Source organism: Macaca nemestrina, chromosome 3 (genome assembly GCF_043159975.1).
Source record: "Macaca nemestrina isolate mMacNem1 chromosome 3, mMacNem.hap1, whole genome shotgun sequence".
Taxonomy (NCBI): domain Eukaryota; kingdom Metazoa; phylum Chordata; class Mammalia; order Primates; family Cercopithecidae; genus Macaca; species Macaca nemestrina.
In genome coordinates this window covers 139,128,977-139,152,424 of record NC_092127.1, presented here as the reverse complement: position 1 = coordinate 139,152,424, position 23,448 = coordinate 139,128,977, and the positions used below count along the sequence as shown (strand labels likewise).

Below are 23,448 nucleotides of genomic sequence, written 5' to 3'. Positions count from 1 at the left end.
TGTGAAGTCATATTTTGGGTCAGCTTTTTGTTGGATGTTTTCCATGGGAAATCATAGAATGTCCAAATTGGAGAAGATTTTAGAGGTTTTCTAGTCCAACACTCTACCCAAGAAAGAATACCAGTGGCAGTTGCCGTTTCAACAAGTGCTCACCCATTCTTACCTTCAACACCACTCAAGGAAGCCCTCCAGGTATATATTCAGGGTACTGTAGTCTTTAGAAAATCCATCTCCACCTTGAACTAAACTCTGCCTCTCTTTACTTCTGTTCATTAGTCTGAATTTTGCACATAGAATATATTCATTTTTTTCTTTTTCTTTCTTTCTTTCTTTTTTTTTTTTTTTTTTGAGACGGTGTCTCGCTTTGTCGCCCAGGCTGGAGTGCAGTGGCGCTTCTTGGCTCACTGCAAGCTCCGCCTCCCGGGTTCACGCCATTCTCCTGCCTCAGCCTCCGAGTAGCTGGGACTACAGGTGCGCACCACCACGCCCGGCTAATTTTTTGTATTTTTAGTAGAGACAGGGTTTCACCGTGTTAGCCAGGATGGTCTCAATCTCCTGATCTCGTGATCCGCCCGCCTCTGCCTCCCAAAGTGCTGAGATTACAGGCGTGAGCCACCGCGCCCAGCTTCTTTTTCTTTTTTTTTTTTTGAGACAAGGTCTCACTCTGTTGCCCAAGCTGGAGTACAGTGGCGTGATCATGGCTCACTGCGGCCTCAACCTCCTGGGCTGAGGTGATACTCCCACCTCAGCCTCCTGAGGAGCTGGGACTATAGGTATGGCCCACCACACCCAGCTAATTTGTAAAATTTTTTGTAGAGGCACGATCTCACTATATTGTCCAGGCTGGTCTCAAACTCCTGAGCTCAAGCAATTCTCCCTCCTTGGCCTCCCAAAGCGCTGGGATTACAGGCTCATTCATTTTTTAAATGTGAAAAAGCTGCTTACATTCCACCAAGATATTCCAAAAATCTTGGTTGTTTATCATTTCAGTATACCTGCTTAAAATATACAGACCTGTTTTGACTCACCAGACAGAAGTTTCTCTACCCAATTACTTCTCTAACCAAGTACAAGTGATGTTGCCTGGTCAAAAGCATTTCCAAACAGTGAAAAACAGTTAAAATGTCAGAAGATATTTAGCTGGTCTATTTAACTCAGTTTGGACTGTATCTGGAGAAAGGTCAGGTCAGAGAATATTGATATTAGGTCATATGTGCGTATAAGTTTACTTGCTACATTATCTTGATAGTGCCAGTGAGATCTGTACCAGTAAAATTAGAATTGGACCAATAGAGAGCGTATAATTAAACACATTTTGTTGTAAAAACGTGATTTAGATAAGTGCTATAGGCTATTTTTTTTCTTTGAGACGGCGTCTCGTTCTGTCACCCAGGCTGCAACCTCTGCCTCCCATGTTCAAGCAGTCGTCCTGCCTCAGCCTCCAAAGTAGCTAGGATTACAAGCATATGCCACCACACCCAGCTAATTTTGTATTTTTAGTAGAGATGGGATTTCCCCATGTTGGTCTCGAATTCCTGGCCTCTAGTGATGCGCCCACCACAGCTTCCCAAAGTACTGGGATAACAGGCTTACACCACGCCTGGCCTATAGGCTGTTTTTAAAAATTTTTTTTTGTAGAGGCAAGGTCTTACTATGTGGCCCAGGCTGATCTCAAACTCCCGGCCTCAAGCAATCTTCCTACCTCAACCTCCCAAAGTGTTGGGATTACAGGTATTAGCCACCATGCCTGGCCTGCTGTAGGCTATTAAAATGTACTTTCACATAAAAGGAAAAAATAACACTTGTTGTTGCCATTGTTATATGTGTGTTTTACATATTGTCAGGATCTTCCGTGATGAACATGAATTTGTAAATTGAACTTTTGAAATAATAAATTTCAGTTAATGAAATATATATAAATGAGCAGATTTTAAATATTTTGTTTTTTCAGGTATTAATAGAATAAGTGAAAATAAGAATATCCAGAAGTTAAGGTAACTTTTGTTTTACTTCTAGTTATATTTAAGAATTGTGAACATATACAAGTGATACACTATTTTATCTGTATCTATATCTGATTTATTTTAGGAAACCTGAAGCCTTGAACTTGATGGATGCCTAGGCCAGAATATAAATATATCATAGGCCTTCAATATAAAAGCTGCAAGAGCTTTATCTTTGTGGTTTTCAGACTATGTTCAGTGGAGCCCTCTGTGTTTCATAGAGGTGTCTCTGGGGCAGAGAGGAGGGTATGTGGGGCTCAGAAGATTTAAAGAAACACTTCCACTGCTTAAGAAGGGTTTGAAAAACACAACTGTAATTTCATTTAGTAAGGGTGGAAATTGAGACTCAGAGATATGAAAAGGTCTGCCCATGCTCTCACAGTTAACTGATGACAGAATTAAGTTTCCTGATTCTAAGTTCTGTGCTTCTTTCATATTACCTCCCTATTAGATGGTATTACGTATGGGTGAAATGTGATCGTAAATAGCTTAATTCCATATTACATTATACTAGTCCCTGTGTTTAGTCAATGCAGATTAAACCCACTTTCTTTTCTGTTAGTGGGCGTATATGAAACGTAATGTAGCTCTTTATTATGGGAAAGTGAGTTAGTTTACATACACTGCTTAAGTTATAAAGATAGTATTGGGATTTTGGGGTGTTTTTTTGAGATGGGGTCTTGCTCTGTCACCCAGGCTGGAGTGCAGTAGTGATCATGGCTCATTACAGCCTTGAACTCCTGGGCTCAAGGGATCCTCCCACCTCACCCTTCCACGTAGCTGGGACTACAGGCAAGTACCACCATGCCTGGCTAATTTTTTCATTTTTTGTAAAGACAGAGTCTCACTCTGTTGACCAGGCTAGTCTCTAACCCTTGGCTCAAGTGATCCCCGCCCACCTTGGCTTCCCAAAGTGTTGGGATTACAGGCATGAGCCACTGCACCCTGCCAGATAGTATTGTTATTCATGTTATTGCTATCCAATTGTTTGGTACTTTATATGTGTTGAGGCAGTTACTATATAAGAAGGCCTGCAGTTACTATGTAGGAAGGCCTGTGCATGAGTTATCTCAGTTAACTCTTATTCTTTTAAGGTATATACCCTTTTACCTTTTAAACTGTATACTTTTTATCTCCCTCGTATAGTCATACAGAGGTTAAATATTGTTCTCAATGTGACACAGCTAGTAGATCACAGAGCTAGGATTGCAACATCCAGAGACTTGAAAAAGTGTGATTGAGAAAACAGACACTGAGAGTATGTGAAGTTAATAAGCAGCTAACAGCAATTCAGGTAGTACAATGCTGTTCAACATGAATGGTTCTCCTTATTGTGTTTCTGAGATTGTACCAGCCCAGATATGTTTATTTGAATCAGTCCTGAGGTACCTCAGAATTTCCCAAGGAAAACATACCTGCAGACTGGTTCTAGAAGAATACAGACCAGTTCTGTAAGATCCCCAGTCTCAGGTTTCTGTGGAAGGTGGGGTGGTTCATCATCCTAGGAGCTTGAGTCAGTTGAAGAATCCAGGAATCTAAATAGAACATACATCATAAGTCATCTGTACCCAATCAGATGGTGGCTCACGCCTGTAATCCCAGCACTTTGGGAGGCCGAGGCAGGCGATCACTTGAGGCCAGGAGTTGAAGACCAGCCTGGCCAACACGGTGAAACCCTGTCTCTACTAAAAGTACAAAAACTAGTTGGGCATGGTGCCACATGCCTGTAATCTCAGCTACTCAGGAGGCAGAGGTGGGAGAATTGCTTGAACCCAGGAGGTGGAGGTTGCAGTGAGCCGAGTTCGCACCACTGCACTCCAGCCTGGCAACAAAGCAAGACTCTGTCTCAAAAAAAAAAAAAAAAAAAAGGATTCTAAATCAGTTATTCATTCTATGATAGTCACATGAGAGGTCTGCCTTAACTAGTAGCCATACGAAAATAAATCAAAGTGAGGATTATTCATACTAGGAAAAGTATAAGTGCATACCTACCAGGGTCTTTTGAATCCAAGGAGGAGGAGTCAGAACCCAGGAGATACTTTTAAATGTTTTATCTCAACTATATAACAAAGCCTAAGGCTTTAGGCAATTTTCCTCCAAAATTTCCCTCTCTATGGTTTGTGGTTTCTTAGACTTTTTTTTTTTTCCGCAACATTCCAATCAAATAACTAGAGTAGAATAGTTACATAGATATAACTTTTTATTTTATTTTTTTTTTGAGACAGAGTCTCCCTCTCTTGCCCAGGCTGGAGTACAGTGGCACGATCTCCGCTCTCGGCAAGCCCCGCCTCCTGGGTTCACGCCATTCTCCTGCCTCGGCCTCCCAAGTAGCTGGGACTACAAGTGCCCACCACCACGCCAGGCTAATTTTTTGTATTTTTAGTAGAGGTGGGGTTTCACCATGTTAGCCAGGATGGTCTCGATCTCCTGACCTTGTGATCTGCCCGCCTTGGCCTCCCAAAGTGCTGGGATTACAGGCGTGAGCCACTGCACCCGGCCTAGATATTACTTTATAGAAATGTAAGGCTCCTTTTAATGTGAACTTGTTCGTAATTTTAAATTAGGCAGAACTGTTCAAAATAGACCTTGGGCATATCAGAAGAGGCCAAGGTCTCACCTCTGTATTTTACTCAGAGATTTAAAATAAACACATGTAAATTCATGTTATGATCCCCAGTTCAACCAAGTGCAGAGCTTTTAGACAATTTTATGATTTACCAAAGCAAAAAACCTTGCTTTTTCTAGAAATCTTTAATCATTTCATAAGCTTTATGCCTGAAAATAGGAAAAATATTTCAATTCCTATAGTGTCACAAAAGTATAGAAACACTGATGACTTGACCAAATTGAGGATATATGGTCAGTCTAAAATAGTGAAAATGAATTACAAATATTATTTAAATCCTGATTTTCATTACTCTAGAATACACACACAAAATAACTACCAACATTGGCAACAGAGGTACTAAGCATCCTCTTCACAAATAAATGGTTGTTTTAAAACTCTATTTTAAGTGAATAAACCTGTGCTGCCTTCTGTAAACTACTAATTTTCTAAGAAAAAAATTCCCCTTTGAAGGACTGCTGCTTTCCAACAGCCTGTTATTAATAACACAAGCATTCATACTGAGTTATGATAACACAAGCATTCATCATCTTACTTCGAAGTAAACAAGTGTGGTTTCAACATCAGAATATTCTAAAGCCAAACCTTCCTCTTTCTTCTTTTCTCTATTCTCTAACTTCTAGTTTCAGTTCTGCCTCGGTCTTAGATTCTGTTTCCTGCTTAATACTAAAGTCTTTGATAGTGAATTACTATATGATTTGCCAGTATTTGGTTGTGGTTCTATACCTGTCCTACTCATTTCTTTATGCTTCTGATCGCTAATTCATGATAACATTATTCAGCAGTTTGAATTTTCTTAGTGTCATTTGTTATCCTGAAGAATCCCAAAATGTATCATTTTAGTGTATCAATAAAATTATACAACAAACATTTACAGTGAAACTCGTTTAAATGAGAAGTCATGCTTCTTGTACACAGCATAGCGTCATTTTTTATAAGCCAATTTGAAAATCCTTTTCTTTCAATGGGCAAGGTTTTTTTTTCCTCAAGTAGCAGTCTCTTCTATTTAGAACATTTAAATTGCCTAGCAATCTTGACTAACATTCTACTTGTTATAATTCTTTATGGAATATCTCCCTGTCTACTACTTACTTCCTAAAAAATGATAGCACGAAACGTATTAAGGTAGATATGTTCTATCGTTGACTGTAGTTTTGACAGGTGGCATCTCAGTAATCAAAAGGAAGAAAATGTGAGTATAACAAAAATGAATTCAGTTTAATAAAAACTTTTATGCTCAAGGTTTTTTAAAAAAATTTTTAAGCACTTTATGCTGACAATCATGAATTAATGTAAAAATGACAAGCAGTGTGTTACCTGATGTTCCTCTTCCCATCACGTTAGTGGTCCTCACCCACATCTATTTTGTTTTGTTTTTTAAAGAATCAAGATTTTGATTCATGATTTTGACCAATTGTTTTTCTTTTTTCTATCTTAATTTCTGCTTTTGCATTTATTATTTCCTATTTGTGCTTTCTTTTAGTTCACCCATTTTTCTATGTTTTTGTGTTAGAGACTTAATTTACTTTTGTTATTTCATTTTTATTGATATATGTGTCTAGGACTGGGAATTTTCATCTTTTTACTATTTTAATGTATGTCACAGATTGATATATACTATATTCATTATTATTTTTCAGAAATTATTTAATTTCAGCTTGTATTTCCCTAGTCACACAAGAGTTGTTTAATAGAAGGCCTTTTAATTTCCCAGTGGAAAGACCTTTTTAATTTGGAGATTTTGATTTTAATTTTTAGCTTTATTATATTGTGACCAGAAGGTGTGGTTTGTAACATTTCTACTTTATGGAGCCTACCAACCTTTTATTTGTGCCCTAGAATGTGACTGATTTTTGTGAATGTGTCATGTGCCCTTGGCGAGGAAAGTATATTGTCTGTTATCAAAGTATAGTGTTTAATATATAGCCTAAAGGTCAACCTTAGTGATTAGTTCTTCTAAATCTTTTATATCTCTACTTATTTTTTGTCCACTTGGCCTGCGTAATACTAATTGTCCGTTAAAGCCTCCCATTATTACTGTGTTTGCAGTTCTTAGCATATCTTCTGTGGATTTATGCTTTATCCAAGTGATTGCTGTGTTATGTGGTACATATCTTTATTGTGGAATGTGGCTTTTAACTTCAAGTGCACTGCATTTTGTTTTAGTTAATGCTCTCTGGCTTGAAGACTGCTTAGTCTGGTATCAGGATTTTAACCGGTGCTTTCTTATTGTTTTCATTTGCCTGGAAAATTTTTGTTCATCCTTTTATTTTTAATCTTTTTGAATCTGTGCGATTTTAGGCATACTTTTTTGTACTTAGAAGAGTTGTTTTTTTTGAAAGCCAATTTGAAAATCCTTGTCTTCCAATAGGCAAGTTAAGTCCTCTGACATTTATCAACATGACTGGTCTAAATTCTGTGGTATTTTTTTCACACCCTTATATTATCTTGTGGGTGTAATTACTGAATGTGTTATATTTGCTAGAGTTTCTTTATTTGGTGTTTCTTCTTTATGTTTCCCTTTAGAATTCTTTGTCATTTAAGAAGGTTTGTATTTTTACTCTAGTGGTTACTTTTGTACTTATGCTTTTTATAGTGCACTTTTAAAACCCCTTTTTCTTACTTGACCTTTCCTTTTTGTCAGTTTTAAGTGGTGTCCTTCGACTACTGTCTATTCCATTTATAACAGTCAATGGTCTTTTACTTTCTGCTTTTCTTCCTCTTCCTTCCGTTTTTAGTTACATTTATTCTCCTTTGTCATGCACATAATATTTATATCACTACTTAGTGCCATTACCTCACCTTTGTTTTTCTCAACTCTATAACTGAATATTTAAATATTCACCATCCGTCCCCTTGCAGTTTTCGCAGTCTTGTTTTTTAAATGTTTGTATTTATCCTTTTTTTCCAAATTTACTTTTAAAAGTTTAGAATCTACACGAAACCTTGAAGATCTTCACCAGTTGCCACATTTTACAGTGGTCTTTTGGGTGAATGAGGCTCATCTTCTCTAGTAGAATCCTCAGCAGAGGCACACGGCACAGTGTTCCGGTACAGTCAAAACTGCTTTTTTTGTGGCTTCAGACGTTTTGAAGGACATCTTGGCTGGCTGTAATATCCTTGGTTTGTCCTTTTTTTCTTTCTTGAAAGTACTACTACACTCTTGCCTTACTGTGTGTGTTGCTTTTTAATAACCTAGTGCCAGTCTAATCTTCTTGCCTTTGTAAATTATTTTATCTTTTTTGCCTGGAGGTACTGAGGATTTTTTCATTATCTTTAAAGTCTTAATATCGTTTTAATAGTGTATGTCTCAGAGTTGATCATTCTTGGTCACCTTTCCCTAGTATGGAAAATGTGTAGATTCAGGTCTTTGTATCTGGAAAATTTTCTTGGATTATAGTTTTAAATAATAGTTCTGTTTCATTGTTCTATGTTTTTCCTTTAGGAAACCCAGTTATATTCAACCTTATTTACCTGTCTTCCATTTCAATCCTCTCTCACTCTTTTTTTTTTTTTTTTTTTTTTGTCTTCTTTTCTTCCTTTTTGTGGAGAATGAGGTCTTGCTCTGTTGCTCAGATAGGTCTTGAACTCCTGGGTTCAAGCTATCCTCCTGCTTCTGCCTCCCTAAGTGCTGGGATTACAGGTGTGAGCCACCAGGCCCGGCTTTCACCCTTTTTACTTCTTTATTTTATTTTTTATTCTAATGGTGGCTTTCCTGATTTTCTTCAGTGCCTTTATTAAATTTTTATTACAACCTGTCATTGCTTGTATACTTTGTGATTCAGTCATTATTTCTGATATAATTTTGTTTTTTATTTCTCTGTCTTTCCTAACTTTAATCAATTCTCATTTAATCTCTTCCTGTTTGTTTGTTTTCTTGTTTCGTTTCTTGTCCATTTTTATTCTTTGACTTTACATTTCTAATTCGGGGTGATTTTTCATACCCCTAAATGCTTGTTTGAGCACACTGGATTCAGCTTGGAGTATTATGTTACAGTTTTCTTTGGCTTCATGTTTGTTGTTTGTGGGAGAGACTTTTCATCATCAGAAAAGATTTTATTCATGTTTTCTGACATTTTGCAGTAGATGTAGTCTGCTTTTATTTATTCCTATTCATTTTGTGGACAAAGTTCTTACTTTGAGACTGCCTTCTGCCATGCAGTTTCTTTATGGTTAGTGGTGTTGGGTGGGAAGGGTGGAAGGAGGGTGGTATATCTAGCTTGTGTTTTGTTTCTGCTGGTTCCTTAGTGTTTCTCTCTCATTTCCTTCTTTCCCTTGACTGCCATGTCCCTAGGGGAGACCATCTTTTCTCTCTGTATCTCATTCGCCCCAAGAAACACTGCTTCTCTGAGGCCGCTACTTCTTCAAATACCTTCTCCAGTGTTAGGGCTGTGGACTATCAGGTTCCAACCTGTGCTTAATATTTTGACCTTTACTTTTTCACATCTGGGGGTGAATTTACCTGTACTTTTTCTGTCTTCTGCTTACCTCTTCCCATTTTCTGTACCCTTAGGCTTGTAGTGTTGGTAGGTGGGCTGCAGAAATCATTCTGGAAAAAGCTTTGCCTCTACTTGCAGATTATTTGAAGGTTGTGGTACTCTCTGTCTTTCAGTGATGCTAGGGGTGTGGAGTGCCTGGTTGATTTATGGCAATTTGGGAGGATGAGAGGAAGATTTGAAATCAGACCACCACCATTGTTCTCCACATTTAGAATTCTCCTCTTAGCTCAAACGAAAATTGTGAGCACTATTTAACATCAAAGAAGTTCTTCAACTTTTACTAGTGACTTCTATTTTGATGATTTGTGGTGTTTGCTAAGGAGATATTTTCTTCCATTATTTGATGATGTAACTTTATGAGAAACCTCTACCCCAAATCAGAGCACTAATTACCACAATAATTATTAGTTTCTTATTTTCAGGTTGTCTTTAATAATCCACTTGGTCATTAAAATCAATAATTTTCACCATAAGATTGTATTCACTTATTAATTTTATGTAATACTATGTATTTCAGTATAAATAATTATTTTTCTGGTGAAGAAATTATTACTGAATTTCAAATGTTAAAAAGTCAGTTCCTGTTCCTCTATGAACTTTTTTCACATAGTACCTTATTAATAAAGATTGAATCTCTGTCTTTCATAGACAGGAACCAAAAGAACCAAAGAGGGAACCATTCATACTTCAAGATCTCTAAGAAGAGGTGGCAATATTTAATATGGAATCAAAAGCTTGCGAATCAAATAATGAAGATATTTTATCAAGTAGTGGTGTCACATCTAATGAAGGTATGTGCTGTTTATAAAACAAAATGGGAAAAAATTAGAGTTAACCAATCTTCATGATATTCATTCAAGCTGCTGTTTCTAGTATGTTTTGTTTTTAACCATGTAGGTTGCATACCATGGTCATGAATGTCTACCATATTGTTTATAATTCTACTTTTTGAAGAAGAAATTCCTTTGTCTTTCAAGGAATTTTTTGTTTTAAAAAATGTTTCTACATTGAGGTACTTCAGCCTCAACATGCATCATGCCTTCCTAATGCCTTCTCTTCCTCCTATGTCTCCTGGTGTACCCTGTCAGAATTTTGTATCATTTCACTTCTTTTTGCTTACCTGCTGCTACATCCAGTCAGGTACTGAGGCCCTGCTGATTTTCCTTTGAAATGTCTCTTGAATTCATTTTTTCCCTCTCCATTTCCGTTACTGGTATTCTGGTTGAGGCTCCCATCACCTCTGATCCAAATTATTTCAATCAAAAGGTGATTCCTATGTCAGGAAAACAGACACAGATGGAATAAATAGTTGGAATTTAATACAAGGAATGGTTACATGGGTGCTGAAGGAGCTGCAAAGCCTAAAGGGATGAAACAACATGGAAATTACCAACTGCAGGAAGCTGCTACCAATCACGCCTTTGGCTAGAAGGACAATGAGAAAAGCAGCTGTTGCAAGAGCATGGAAGCTAGAGGTAGAACCACGGAGAGGGCTGCCTGGAAGGAGCTGAAGCCACCACTAACTACCAGATCCCCGTTTGAGACAGTGAGAGGACCATGACCTTGGTTTCCCCCTTTCTGCTGCCTCTGGCTCTTCTGCCAGCTCTTCCCATTGCAAACCTACCTGGAAGAGAACTAGGAAAGGGAACCTACAACACTCGACAGAGAAGGGGAAGGACAGCAAATGCATTCAAGGGCAATCAGGCAAATGACCTGCACTTTCTCTTCCTTGCCCATCTCTCCTCATTCTTTTTTTCTTTTCAATTTAATGGTCTATCTCAGAAGCCAGAATCATACAAGTTTTCTTCTAGTAGAAATTCAGATTCGAAATAGGATAATCACAGATGTAACTCATTCTTTTAGTGCATGCAGAGATTATTCTCAGATATTGATTTGTTGTTTTACTGGTCTGCTTAGAAACATTTCTTTCAGCACCCTTATTGTATAAACATTTCTGCTTCTCACTATGCTCATACATCCTAAAATGCCGTTGTCATCTCCACCTTACTACACCCATCTCCCCTGCCCACCTCCGCTTGCTCACTTCCTACATAGCCACATCCTCATACTCATTATTGGCACTGGCACTTAGATCACGGGTTGTCCCTCCCTGCTCAGGTACATCATCATCCTGTAATATCATCCTCATGGGTGACTCATCTAAGATCTTAGACTTACAGCTTTTTGATCTCTTAAATTCTTACTATTTTACCTTTACTCTAGTTACCCACTCCCTTATTTTGGATCTTATTACCAAGAACTGATAGACTTCTGAAATTCAACCTCTTGTCTTTTATTTTTTTAACATAAACTCAAGATTTTATTGTCTTCATAATAAAACAAAAGATGACACTGAGAACTGGATCGCTTCACCCTTTCTCTTCATATCTCAAGCCAGTTCAAGAGGCTTGCATCTCTTGGTTGCCAGCATTCTCTTAGATCTGCAGCTGGGTTCAATGCACTCAAGGCATCAGCACAATCTTCTTGATCGTTTTAGTCTTTTTCCAGAAAATCAACTTAGTCTGCCCACCATAGCCACTCTGCTTCCTGTCATCATGAGGCTTTCTCTGGGCATACAGAAAATCCTTGCCCTTCTTGTACTGTGTTGTTTTGTGGAGTTGGTGCTTGTCACACTTTTTACAGAAAGTCTGTGGGTTTTAGGAACATTTACCGTGCTTGTGGGAGTGCTATTGGCAAAGAAAGGAAGTTTTTCTTTTAACCTCCGATCTTTCAACAATCTCACTCCCTTATTCCTAGAGTACACCTGCTTTCTGCACATGAAGGTAGTGGACCCATGTCAAAAATCACACTTAATTTTAAACACTTAAATGGCTTAGATCCACACCTTGAGACTCTGATTCAGTAGGTCTAGAGTGGAGATCAGGCACCACTGGATTTTTTTTAAAGCTCCCCAGCTGATCCTGATTTATAGCAAAGGTTGAGAACAACTGCTTTAGGTTCTGCCATTTTCTCCAAAATTATCAGCCTCATTCTATCTTCACTTTCTTTTGTATCATTCCTTATTTCAGCAAGTCACTTGCCAGTATTCTCAACTTCCTTTCCCCTTGATTATTCTCTTGCACTCTTTTTTTTTTTTTTTTTTTTTTTTTTTTAGACGGAGTCTCGCTATGTTGCCCAGGCTGGAGTGCTGTGGCCGGATCTCAGCTCACTGCAAGCTCCGCCTCCCGGGTTTATGCCATTCTCCTGCCTCAGGCTCCCAAGTAGCAGGGACTACAGGCGCCTGCCACCTCGCCCGGCTAGTTTTGTGGGTTTTTTTTTTTTGTATTTTTTAGTAGAGATGGGGTTTCACCATGTTAGCCAGGATGATCTCAATCTCCTGACCTTGTGATCCGCCCGTCTCAGCCTCCCAAAGTGCTGGGATTACAGGCTTGAGCCACCGCGCCCGGCCCTCTCTTGCACTCTTACAGGAAAAACCAAATCCTTATCAGGCTGACTGCCTTCCCCGTTATTCAGTGGGCTGCTGCAAGATTTTGAATTTGCTAGGGAAAATACACAAATGTGTATTTTTCACTTCAAAGTCAGTCTCTTATCTCAATTGGATGCTGCTAAGAAATTTTTCTCATGATCTTAGCCAGGTGTCTTTCCAGTTTTCCATAATACTTATTTCAAAATCGCACCATTCTTTTTTTTTTGTTTTTTTGGTTGTGAGGGGTAGTGCAGAGGGAGGAGTATGAGGGTTTTTTTTATTATTATACTTTAAGTTCTAGGGTACATGTGCACAATGTACAGGTTTGTTACATATGTATATATGTGCCATGTTGGTGTGCTGCACCCATTAACTCGTCATTTACATTAGGTATATCTCCTAATGCTAACCCTCCCCTATCACCCAACCCCATGACAGGCCCCAGTATGTGATGTTCCCCACGCTGTGTCCAAGTGTTCTCATTGTTCAATTCCCACCTATGAGTGAGAACATGCGGTGTTTGGTTTTCTGTCCTTGCGATAGTTTGCTCGGAATGATGGTTTCCAGCTTCATGACCATGTCCCTACAAAAGACATGAACTCATCCTTTTTTATGACTACGTAGTATTCCATGGTGTTTATGTGCCACATTTCCTTAATCCAGTCTCTCACTGATGGGTTGGTTCCAAGTCTTTGCTATTGTGAATAGTGCCACAATAAACATATGAAAATCACACCATTCTTAACTCCCTTTCCCTGTCTTCTTCTTTCTCACTCTCAGATAACGTTATTTCCTAATTTCTAGAGAAAATAGAAGCCCTATGCTGGTCCTCTCTTTTCTCCTCATATCCTGTGCTGAAGGACCACTATTTTTCGCAGTCCATGCCTGCTTCTCCCATAGCTCAATGGAAGAGTCAGCTTCTTAATTCACTAACCATGTTTTTCTTTTCACTCCCCATTGTCAACTCCTCTGCCCCTTCAGAGATCTGGCTCAGAAATTACCCCTGTTCATTCGTATCTTCAGCCTCTTTCTCTCCGTTTGCACCTTTTCATCAATAAAACCATGCCAAGTCTCTCCCAATCTAAAAACACTAACAAATACATAGAACACACAAACCAAAACGACAAAAACGCTTTTCCCTGACCTATCCCTTCCTGATCTCTCCTTCATAGTTGTGCCTTCTAAAAGAAAAATCTGTATTCCCTAGCTACGTTTCCTAACCATCCGTTCACTCTACAAGCTACTGCCTTACAGCTTTTGCGCCCAGTATTCCAATGAAATCACTCCGGCCAATGTGGCCAGATTCCCCCTCTTTGCTAAGTCCAACGAACTGCTTTTTATTTATTTATTTATTTATTTTGTTTGAGATAGAGTCTCGCTCTGTCATCGCCCAGGCTGGAGTGCAGTGGCACGATCTAGGCTCACTGCAAGCTCTGCCTCCCGGGTTCATGCAATTCTCCTGCCTCAGCCTCCCAAGTAGGTAGGGCTACAGGCGCCCACTATCATTCCTGGCTAATTTTTTGTATTTTTAGTAGAGATGGGGTTTCACCGTGTTGCCTAGGCTGGTCTTGAACTCCTGAACTCAGGCAATCCACCTGTCTTGGCCTCCCAAAGTGCTGAGATTACATGCATGAGCCACGGCACCCAGCCTATTTATCTTTAATTTAACTTAATTTAATTTAATTTAATTTAATTTTAAGTTCTGGGATACATGTGCAGGATATTCAGGTGTGTTGCATAGGTAAATGTGTGCCATCGTGGTTTGCGGCACCTATCAACCCATCACCTAGGTATTAAGCCCTGTATGCATTAGCCATGTATCCTGATGCTCTCCCTCCTTCTGCACCCCAATAGGCCCCAGTGTGCGATGTTCCCCACCCAGTTTTTTATTTGAAATTTTCTGAAGTTGCAGAAAAATGGAAAGAACAATACAGTACTCACCTTATATACCCTCCAACTGGATTCACCAGTTCTCCACATTTTGTCATATTTGCTTTATCTGTGTACCTATAATATGTATCTCATTTTGCCAGACTATTTGAAAATTAGTTGAAAGCATCATGATTCTTGCTTTAAAACCTGAATGTGCATCTCCTAAGAATAAGGATGATTTTCTCAAACCACATTATTATATCTAAGATAAATACTGTCAATGCAGTATCATCTAATGTGTTCATATTTAAATTTCTCCAGTTGTCCTCCCAAAAAGTCTTGGGTACTTTTACTAATCTAGGAGCAAATCAAAGATCATGAATTGTATTTGGTTGTTTGATCTCCTTATTCTCTTTAAATTTATAACCATTCTCTCTCTCTCTCTGCATGTTTCTCATGGCATTGGCTTTAAGAGTTCAGAACAGTTATTACAGAATGTACCATAGAATGTCCCCATTCTAGAATTTTAAAACTTGTTTCTCATGTTCAGATTTAGGTTATACTCATTTGACAAGAGTTTTACATATACGATGTGTACATTTTTTGTTTTTGTTTTTTTTGGTCTCGCTCTGTCTCCCAAGCTGGAGTGCAGTGGCATGATCTCAGCTCACTGCCACCTCCGCCTTCCGGTTTCAAATGATTCTTGTGCCTCAGCCTTCCAAGTAGCTGGGATTACAGGCACGCACCACCACGCCTGGCTAATTTTTTGTATTTTTAGTAGAGATGGGGTTTCACCATGTTGCCCAGGCTGGTCTTGAACTCCTGAACTCAGGCACTCCACCTGCCTTGGCCTCCCAAAGTGCTAGGATTACAGCCATGAGCCACCATGCCCAGCCAAGTGATGTATACTTTTACAGCATACCCCCAGGGAACACATAATGCCACATCCCACTAATTGAAAGTTACATTTCCCCCTTTATAATTAATATGTAATCTTTAGCGTATCTTTTGAAACCCTGTGAATATCCTGCTACTAAATAATCCTTCATCCAGTGGCTTCAGCGTCAACTAAAGATCCGTGCCTAATCAATTATTACATTGATGATTTTCTAATTTTATCATCATTATTAGCTGACATTCTTCAGGAATAAAACAGCTTTCCCTGTTATCATTATAGAACCATCTTTTGTTTTTTTAATTTAAAGTGCTATGATTCATTGCTGTCACTACTGTTTTTGATTCTCAGGTGTATCAAATTTGACCAGTCCCTTAAAGCTGGCTTCTGTGTCTTTTTAAAGGCATTACCCCAATTTATTGCTTTCTGGTATATCAAAACGTTTCAGGCTCACCTTGTGTTTTGCCTGCTCCCTCAGACCTGGATTCAGCCATTTTGCTAGGAAGCCCTTGTTCCTTTTAGGAGGGAATCATATTCAGAAATCAAGATCTGGCATGCATATTGCTACTGAGGTGCCATTGTGTCTCGGACCGTTCAGTGGCTAAAGCTTGGAAGTCAATTTTTAAAAATCGTAAGTTAGAAGCACTGATAACTCAAATTCAAATCCGATACCGTAGAGTTCTTCCTTATCATTCGTATTTGTGTCTTTCCTACAGTGAAAACCCTAATTTCCAAAGACCTCAGTACATTCATTCATTTTCTCTCTTCTATAATACACATGAACTAGTTTCAGAATTATAACAACACTACCAACATTAACCACTTACTAAGTAACCAAGGCTGGCTGTACAGTGTTCTAATGTTAGCACTGTGTTCTAATGTTATTTGAAGGAACAGTCTTCTTTTCTCTGTGAGGTGGTTATCAATTTCCTTATTTACTTAGGTTTACTTGTTTTTATTAGTATTTAATTTATTTTCATTTTGTTTTTAATTTTATTTTTGAATACATGTAACATTTACATGGCTCAGAAATAAAAACTTTGTAAACAGTATGCTCTAATTAGAGTCTTGCTCCCATCCCTATCTGCACCACTCTGTTTCCACTTATCCCTATACCCCATAGATAGCTGCTTTTATGAGTTTCTGTTTTATTCTTCCAGGTTTTTGTTTGTTTGTTTGTTTTTTGCAAAATTAAGCAAATGCTACAAACACACAAAAACACATACACCCTTCCTTCCCCTTTCTTACAAAGAGGAGGGAAATTAACCTGTACCTCCTCAAGGGAGGAATATCAAAGAATTTTTGGACATATTTTAAAACCACCACCAGTTTGCCCCCGATCACAAATTATTTACTTTTCACTCACATGTGAAACACATTCACCTCCCAAGAAGGCCCCTAACAGTCTCATCCTGCTACAGCATCAGCTTAAGGCCAAAATTGCTTTATCCCTTCACATGCGTATTTTCCCCCAAGACCTTGAGCTTCTTTGGGGTTCAATAAGGGAATCAGTTAGCATAATTGTGCACAAAATTATTTTATGAAAAAGTTAATGAATGGCCCAGGCCCGGTGGCTCATACCTGTAATCCCAGCACTTTGGGAGGCCGAGGTGGGCAGATCACCTGAGGTCAGGAGGTCAGGAGTTCGAGACCAGACCATGGTTTCACCATAGCTAATATGGTGAAACCCTGTTTCTACTAAAAATACAAAAAATTAGCCGGGCATGGTGGCTTGCTCCTGTATTACCAGCTACTTGGGAGGCTGAGGCAGGAGAATCGCTTGAACCAGGAGGCAGAGGTTGCAATGAGCGAGATCGCATCATTGCACTCCATTCTTGGGCAACAAGAGTGAAACTCCTTCTCCAAAAAAAAAAGTTAATTAATGAATTCTTTGATATTTAGGTTCTTCAAGTCCGTTTTTTGTGTCGTCTATTCGTGGTACAATAATTGAAAACACATCTTCAGCTGGGACTTTGACACAGGTTCCTTTTTTCCCTAAATATGAAGTGGAACTTGATTCTCCTAGAAAAATCATCCAATATCCTGGAAAGGAACACTTTGAACGTGTTTTAGAAGAATATTCACATCAAGTCAAAGATTTACAGAGAAGACTAAATGAAGTGAGTTGCCTTCTCTTCTAGTACCTGATGCTATTTGGGGGACAACAGTGAGGCCCAATATGTAGTTGTAAAGCCAGTTATACAACTTCCTGAAAGAAAAAAATAACAATGGGTTTATTGGTTAAATTTGTTAATTTGACCTGTGTCTTCTATTTTCAGTATTAAAATTGGGCTAATGAAAAGTCTACATATTTATTTTTCTTTTTTAATAATTATTCAAAGCACCTTGGTTTCACGATGTAAATTTTAACAAAACTTGAATAACTCAAAATTATAAGTAGCATTTATCTGCAGTTATAATTAATGATTGGCGTAGACCTATTGTCCTGCTAACATGATACCTGATTTCTCTTCACAAAGCAATGGTAGAGGGTAGGTTTTTAGATATGTGTGTATGCATCATAGCTAAATAGCATCTAGAAGTTATTTGCTAAAAATTTCAAGTGGACATTATGTAGAATCAAACTGGCTTTACAATTGCATATTGGGTCCCAGTAGTTAACAATCTAAAAGCCAAACTCCTTACTGTAACATCCAAAGCTCTTCCTGCTCTAACCTCGCCCTGGTACATTTTAGGCTCATATGCTACCCATTCTCCATAGGTACCTCTATTCTGGCAGTATCGGGCCACTTGCTTGTCCCTGGATACCGTGCTATTCCAGACCTGCATGCCTTTGCCCAGGCCATTTTCTCTTCTCTACTTTGTCTGCCTGGCAAACTCTTATTATGCACCAAGACTCAACTTAGGCATTTTCTTCTCTGAAGCCTTTCCTCTAGATGACATTAGGTGTGCTTTCCTCTGTACAGTTACTGCCATTTGTACACATTTATTGTAGTATTTAGTACATCTAATTTTTCTCATTACCGCATTACCTCATCAGATTGTGTGAGCATTTTTAGGAAAAAAAAATCTACAATTTTATTTAGTGTTGAAAATTATGTACCCCAGTATGCACAGGGATAAAAAAAAAAAAATGAGTAAGATAGGACTTACAAGGAATTCATAGTCTGGGAGGGGAGCTTGTCATATAAACAGTGGAATTACCCTATGATAAGTACACTAATGAAGATGTATATATAGACAAAGGAAGCACAGAGGTACCAATGAGGAGAAGAAACAGTGTCTTGATTTGTTTTCTATGTCTATCCCCTAACAGTATATGACACTTTATTGGCCTTCAGTAAATATGTGTTAAATCAGTAAATTTCCTTTCTTGTGTAGGTTTTTGTTTTTACTGGGGTTCCTAATTGCCTTTCTTTTTCCTTATACTATTTGCCTTTATCATATCCTTATTAGAAAAAAACACATCATATAGGTTTTCTATATCCTCCTTTGACCCAGGACACTCCAAGCATCTTCTGACCTTTTGCCCAGTCTAGATTAGTTTCTCTTAGGTCTCTTGTATAACTCTTTTCCTAAGACTTCTGCTACTACTTTCCAGGTTGAATCCATGGTTTCCAGGAATCACTGTTTTCTCTCTTCTTTCTTTCTTTTTTTTTTTTGATTAAACAAAAAGGCATATGTATTTATGGAGTATATGAGCTATTTTGGTCAGGCATGCAATGTGTAAAAAATCACATGATGGAAAATTGGGTACCCATCCTCTCAAGCATTTATACTTCATGTTACAAACAATCAAATTATATTCTTTTAGTTATTTGAAAATGTACAATTGAATTATTATTGACTATAATCACCCTGTTGTGCTATCAAATACTAGGTCTTATTCGTTGTATTTTTTTGTACCCATTAACCATCCCCACCTCCCCTTGGCACTCCCCCACTACCCTTCCCACCCTCTCTGGTAACCATCCCTCTACTCTCTATCTCCATGAATTCAATTGTTTTGATTTTTAGATCCCACAAATAAGCAAGAACATGTGATGTCTGTCTTTCTGTGCCTGGCTTATTTCACTTAACATAATGACATCCAGTTCCATCCATGTTGTTGCAAATGACAGTATCTCATTCTTTTTTATGGTAAATGGTACTCCACTGTTTATAAGTACCACATTTTCTATATCCATTCATCTGTGGTGGTTGGACACTAAGGTTGCTTCCAAATCTTGGCTATTGTGAACAGTCTGCAACAAACATGGGAGTGCAGATACCTCTTTGGTATATTGATTTCCTTTTTGGGGGGTATATACCCAACAGTGGGATTGCTGGATCGTATGGTAGCTCTATTTTCAGTTTTTTTGAGGGACCTCCAAACTGTTCTTTATAGTGGTTGTACTAATTCACATTCCCACCAACAGTGTACAAGGGTTCCCTTTTCTCCATATCCTTGCCAGCATTTGTTATTGCCTAACTTTTGGATAAAAACTGTTTTAACTCGGGTGAGTTGATATCTCATTGTAGTTCAGATTTGCATTTCTCTAATGATCAGTGATATTGAGCACTTTCTCATATACCTGTTTGCCATTTGTATTTGTTCTTTGAGAAATGTCTATTCAAATCATTTCCCTATTTTTAGTCAAATTACTAGGTTTTTTCCTATAGAGTTGTTTGAGCTCCTTATGTATTCTGGTTATTAATCCCTTGTCAAATGAGTAGTTTGCAGATATTTCTTCCCATTCTGTGGGTTTTCTCTTCACTTTGTTGATTGTTTCCTTTGCTGTGCAGAAGCTTTCTAATTGATGTGATCCCATTTGTCCATTTTTGCATTGGTTGCCTGTGCATGTGGGGTATTACTCAAGAAATTTTTGCCTAGAACAGTGTCCTAGGAAGTTTCCCCCAATGTTTTCTCATAGAGTTTCATAGTTTGAGGTCTTATATATAAGTCTTTTAACCCTTTTTGATTTGATTTTTAAATGTGGTGAGAGATAGGGATCTAGTTTCATTCTTCTGCATATGGATATCCAGTTTTCCCAGCACCATTTATTGAAAAGACTGTCTTTTCCCTAATATATGTTCTTGGCACCTTTTTTGAAAATAAATTCACTGTATGTGAGTGGATTCATTTCTGGGTTCTCTATTCTATTTTATTGTTCTATGTGTTTGTTTTTATGCCAGTACCATGCTGTTCTGGTTACTGTAGCTCTGTAGTGTAATTTAAAGTCAGATAATGGGTTCCCCCAGTTTTATTCTTTTTGTTCAGGATAGCTTTGGCCATTCTGCATCTTTTGTGACTCCATATGAATTTTAAGATTTTTTTTTTCTATTTCTGTGAAGAATACCATTAGTATTTTGATAGAGATTGCATTGAATCTGTAGATTGCTTTGGATTTTATGGACATTTTAACAATATTGATTTTTCTAATCCATGAATATGGGATACCTTTCCGATTTTTGGTGTCCTCTTCCATTTCTTTCATCAGTATTTTATAGTTTTCATTGTTGAGGTCTTTCACTTCTTTGGTTAATTCCTAGTTATTTCATTTTATTTGTGGAACTTGTAATGGGATTACTTTTTTATTTCTTTTTCAGATTGCTCACTGTTGGCATATAGAAATGCTATTGATTTTTATATGTTGACTGTATCCTGCAATGTGACTGAATTTGCTTATTAGTTCTAATAGTTTTTTGGTGGAGTCTTTAGGTTTTTTCCAAATATAAGATTATATCATCTGCAAACAAGGATAATTTGACTTCTTCCGTTCCAGTTTGAATGTCATTTATTTCTTTCTCTATGTGATTGCTCAAGCTAGGACTTCCAGTACTTTGTTGAATAACAATGGTGAAAGTGGGCATCTTTGTCGTGTTCCAGATCTTGCAAGAAAGGCTTTTAGTTTTTCTCCGTTAAGTATAATACTAGCTGTGGTTCTGTCATATATGGTTTTTATTATGTTGATCTTGTAGGTGTGCTTCATTGTTTTCTATTCTCTACCCATTTTTTTGAGAGTTTTATCCTGAGGAGATGTTTAATTTTATCAAATGCTTTTTCAGCCTCAATTGAAATAGTCATATGGTTTTTGTTTTTCATTATGTTGATATGATGTATCACATTGATTGATTTACATATGTTTAACCATCCTTGCATCCCAGGGATAAATCCCACTTGGTCATGATATATGAACTTTTTAATGTATTGCTGAATTCAGTTTGCTAGTATTTTGTTGAGAATTTCTGCTTCAATATTCATCAGAGATACTGATCTGTAGTTTTCTTTTTTTGATGTGTCTTTGTCTGGTTTTGGTATCAGGGTAATAACTGCCATCGTAGAATGAGTTTGGAAGAAGTTCCTCTTCCTCAATTTTTTGGAACAGTTGAGTATAATTGGTGTTGGTTCTTTAAATGTTTGGTATTCAGCAGTGAAGCCATCAGGTTCTGGGCTTTTCTTTCCTGGGACTTGTTCAGGTTTTAGATTTCTTCAGGGTTCAATCCTAGTAAGTTGTATGTGTCTAGGAATTTGTCCTTTTTTTCTAGGTGTTTCCAGTTCATTGGCATGTAATCACTCATAGTAGCTACTAATGATCCTTTGAATTTATGCAGTATCAGTTGTAATGTATCCTTTTTTGTCTCTGAATATATTTATTTGGGTCTTCTATCTTTTTTTCTTGGTCTGGCTAAAGGTTTGTCAAATTTATCTTGTCAAACAACTTTTTGTTTCATTGATCTTTTGTATTATTTTCTTCATTTTAATTTTATTTCTGCTCTGATCTTTATTATTTCTTTTCTTGTACTAATTTTGGGTTCAGTTTGCTCTTGCTTTTCTGGTTCTTTAAAATACATCATTTAAATTGTTTATTTGAAGTTTTTCTTCTTTTTTGAAGTAGGCGCTTAATAGATATATATATTTCCCTCTTGGTACTGCTTTCACTGTATCCCATAGGTTTTGGGATGTTGTGTTTCCATGATCATCTGTTTCAATAAAATTTTTAATTTCCTTCTTAATTTCTTCATTGACTCACTGGTCATTCAGGATCATATTGTTTAATTTCTGTGTATTTGTATGGTTTCCAAAATTCCCCTTGTTATTGATTTGTAGTTTTATTCCCTTGTTATCAGAGAAGATGGTTGATATTATTTCAGGTTTTCTTGGATGTTTTAAGACTTGTTTTGTGACCTAACGTATGGTCTCTCCTTGAGAATCATCCATGAGCTGAGGAATGTATTCTGCCCAGAACATTCCTGTGTCTATTGCTGTGTGTATACAAGGCTGTGTATTCTGCAGCCTTTGGATGAAATGTTCTGTAAATATCCATTGGCTCCATTTGGTCTATGGTGCAGATTAGGTTTTATGTTTCTTTGTAGGTTTTCTGTCTGATCTATCCAGTCCTGAAAGTGGGGTGTTGATGTATCTTGCTATTATTGTATTGAGGCTTTTCTCACTTTTATTTCTGATAATATTTGCTTTATATATCTGGATGCCCCAGTCATGACTGCATATGTATTTTAAATTGTTACCTCCTCTTACTGAATTGACCCATTTATCATTATATTGTGACTTCTTTGTCTCTTCTTATAGTTTTTGTCTTGAAATCTATTTTGTCTGATATAAGTATAGCTACATCTGCTCTTTTTTGGTTTCCATTGGCATGGAATATCTTTTTCCATCCCTTTATTTTCATACTGTGTGTGTCTTTGTAGGTGTAGTGTGTTTCTCATTGGCAACAGATCAGTGAGTCTTGTTTTTTAATCCATTCAGCCACTCTGTGTCTTTTGATTAGAGAGTTTAGTCCATTTATGTTCAATGTTATTATTGATGAGTAAGGACTTACTCCTGCCATTTTTATTTGCTTTCTGATTGTTTTGTAGTCTTCTCTTCCTTCTTTTCCTTCCTGTATTCCTCCTAGTGAAGGTAATTTTTCTCTGTTGGTATGCTTTGATTTCTTTATTTTTAAGCCAGTCAAATTTAGCAGTTGGTTTTATACCAACTCTAGTGACACTAATGTTAATAAGTTCTGATAACCAATTACCATGCTTTGATTTCTTGCTTTTATTTTCTGCATATCTGTTGTATGTTTTTCACCTTTGAGGTACCATGAGGCTTGCAATACTCTCTTATAAGCCATTATTTTAAACCCATCACTTTTTAAGTGATGACAGTTTAACGCTGATTG

At 37.6% G+C, this 23,448-nt stretch overlaps 1 protein-coding gene and 1 non-coding gene across 12 annotated transcripts in view; one reads left to right on the top strand and one right to left on the bottom strand.

Annotated features, from left to right (window-relative positions):
* The window catches only part of LOC105477257 (coiled-coil domain containing 158), a 116,689-nt gene that overhangs the window by 7,792 nt on the left and 85,449 nt on the right, over nt 1–23,448 (top strand). For 7 of the 11 annotated variants that reach the window (XR_011621250.1, XM_011733683.3, XM_011733682.3 and 4 more), the window contains exons 2-4: nt 1,952–1,994; nt 9,777–9,919; nt 17,225–17,442. Coding sequence is in view for 10 of the 11 variants with exons in the window: in XM_011733683.3 (XP_011731985.1) it covers nt 9,850–9,919; nt 17,225–17,442 (288 nt within the window). In the remaining variant the exon portion in view is untranslated. Of the gene's footprint in view, nt 1–1,951; nt 1,995–3,149; nt 3,298–5,695; nt 5,822–9,776; nt 9,920–17,224; nt 17,443–23,448 lie in introns of those variants that run through there. The other 4 variants (XM_011733677.3, XM_011733676.3, XM_011733673.3 and 1 more) reach the window with 3 other exon arrangements.
* LOC112425853 (small nucleolar RNA SNORD50) lies at nt 10,904–10,975 on the bottom strand. Its single transcript, XR_003017008.1, has one exon. It is a non-coding gene; the product is annotated as a small nucleolar RNA SNORD50 (small nucleolar RNA).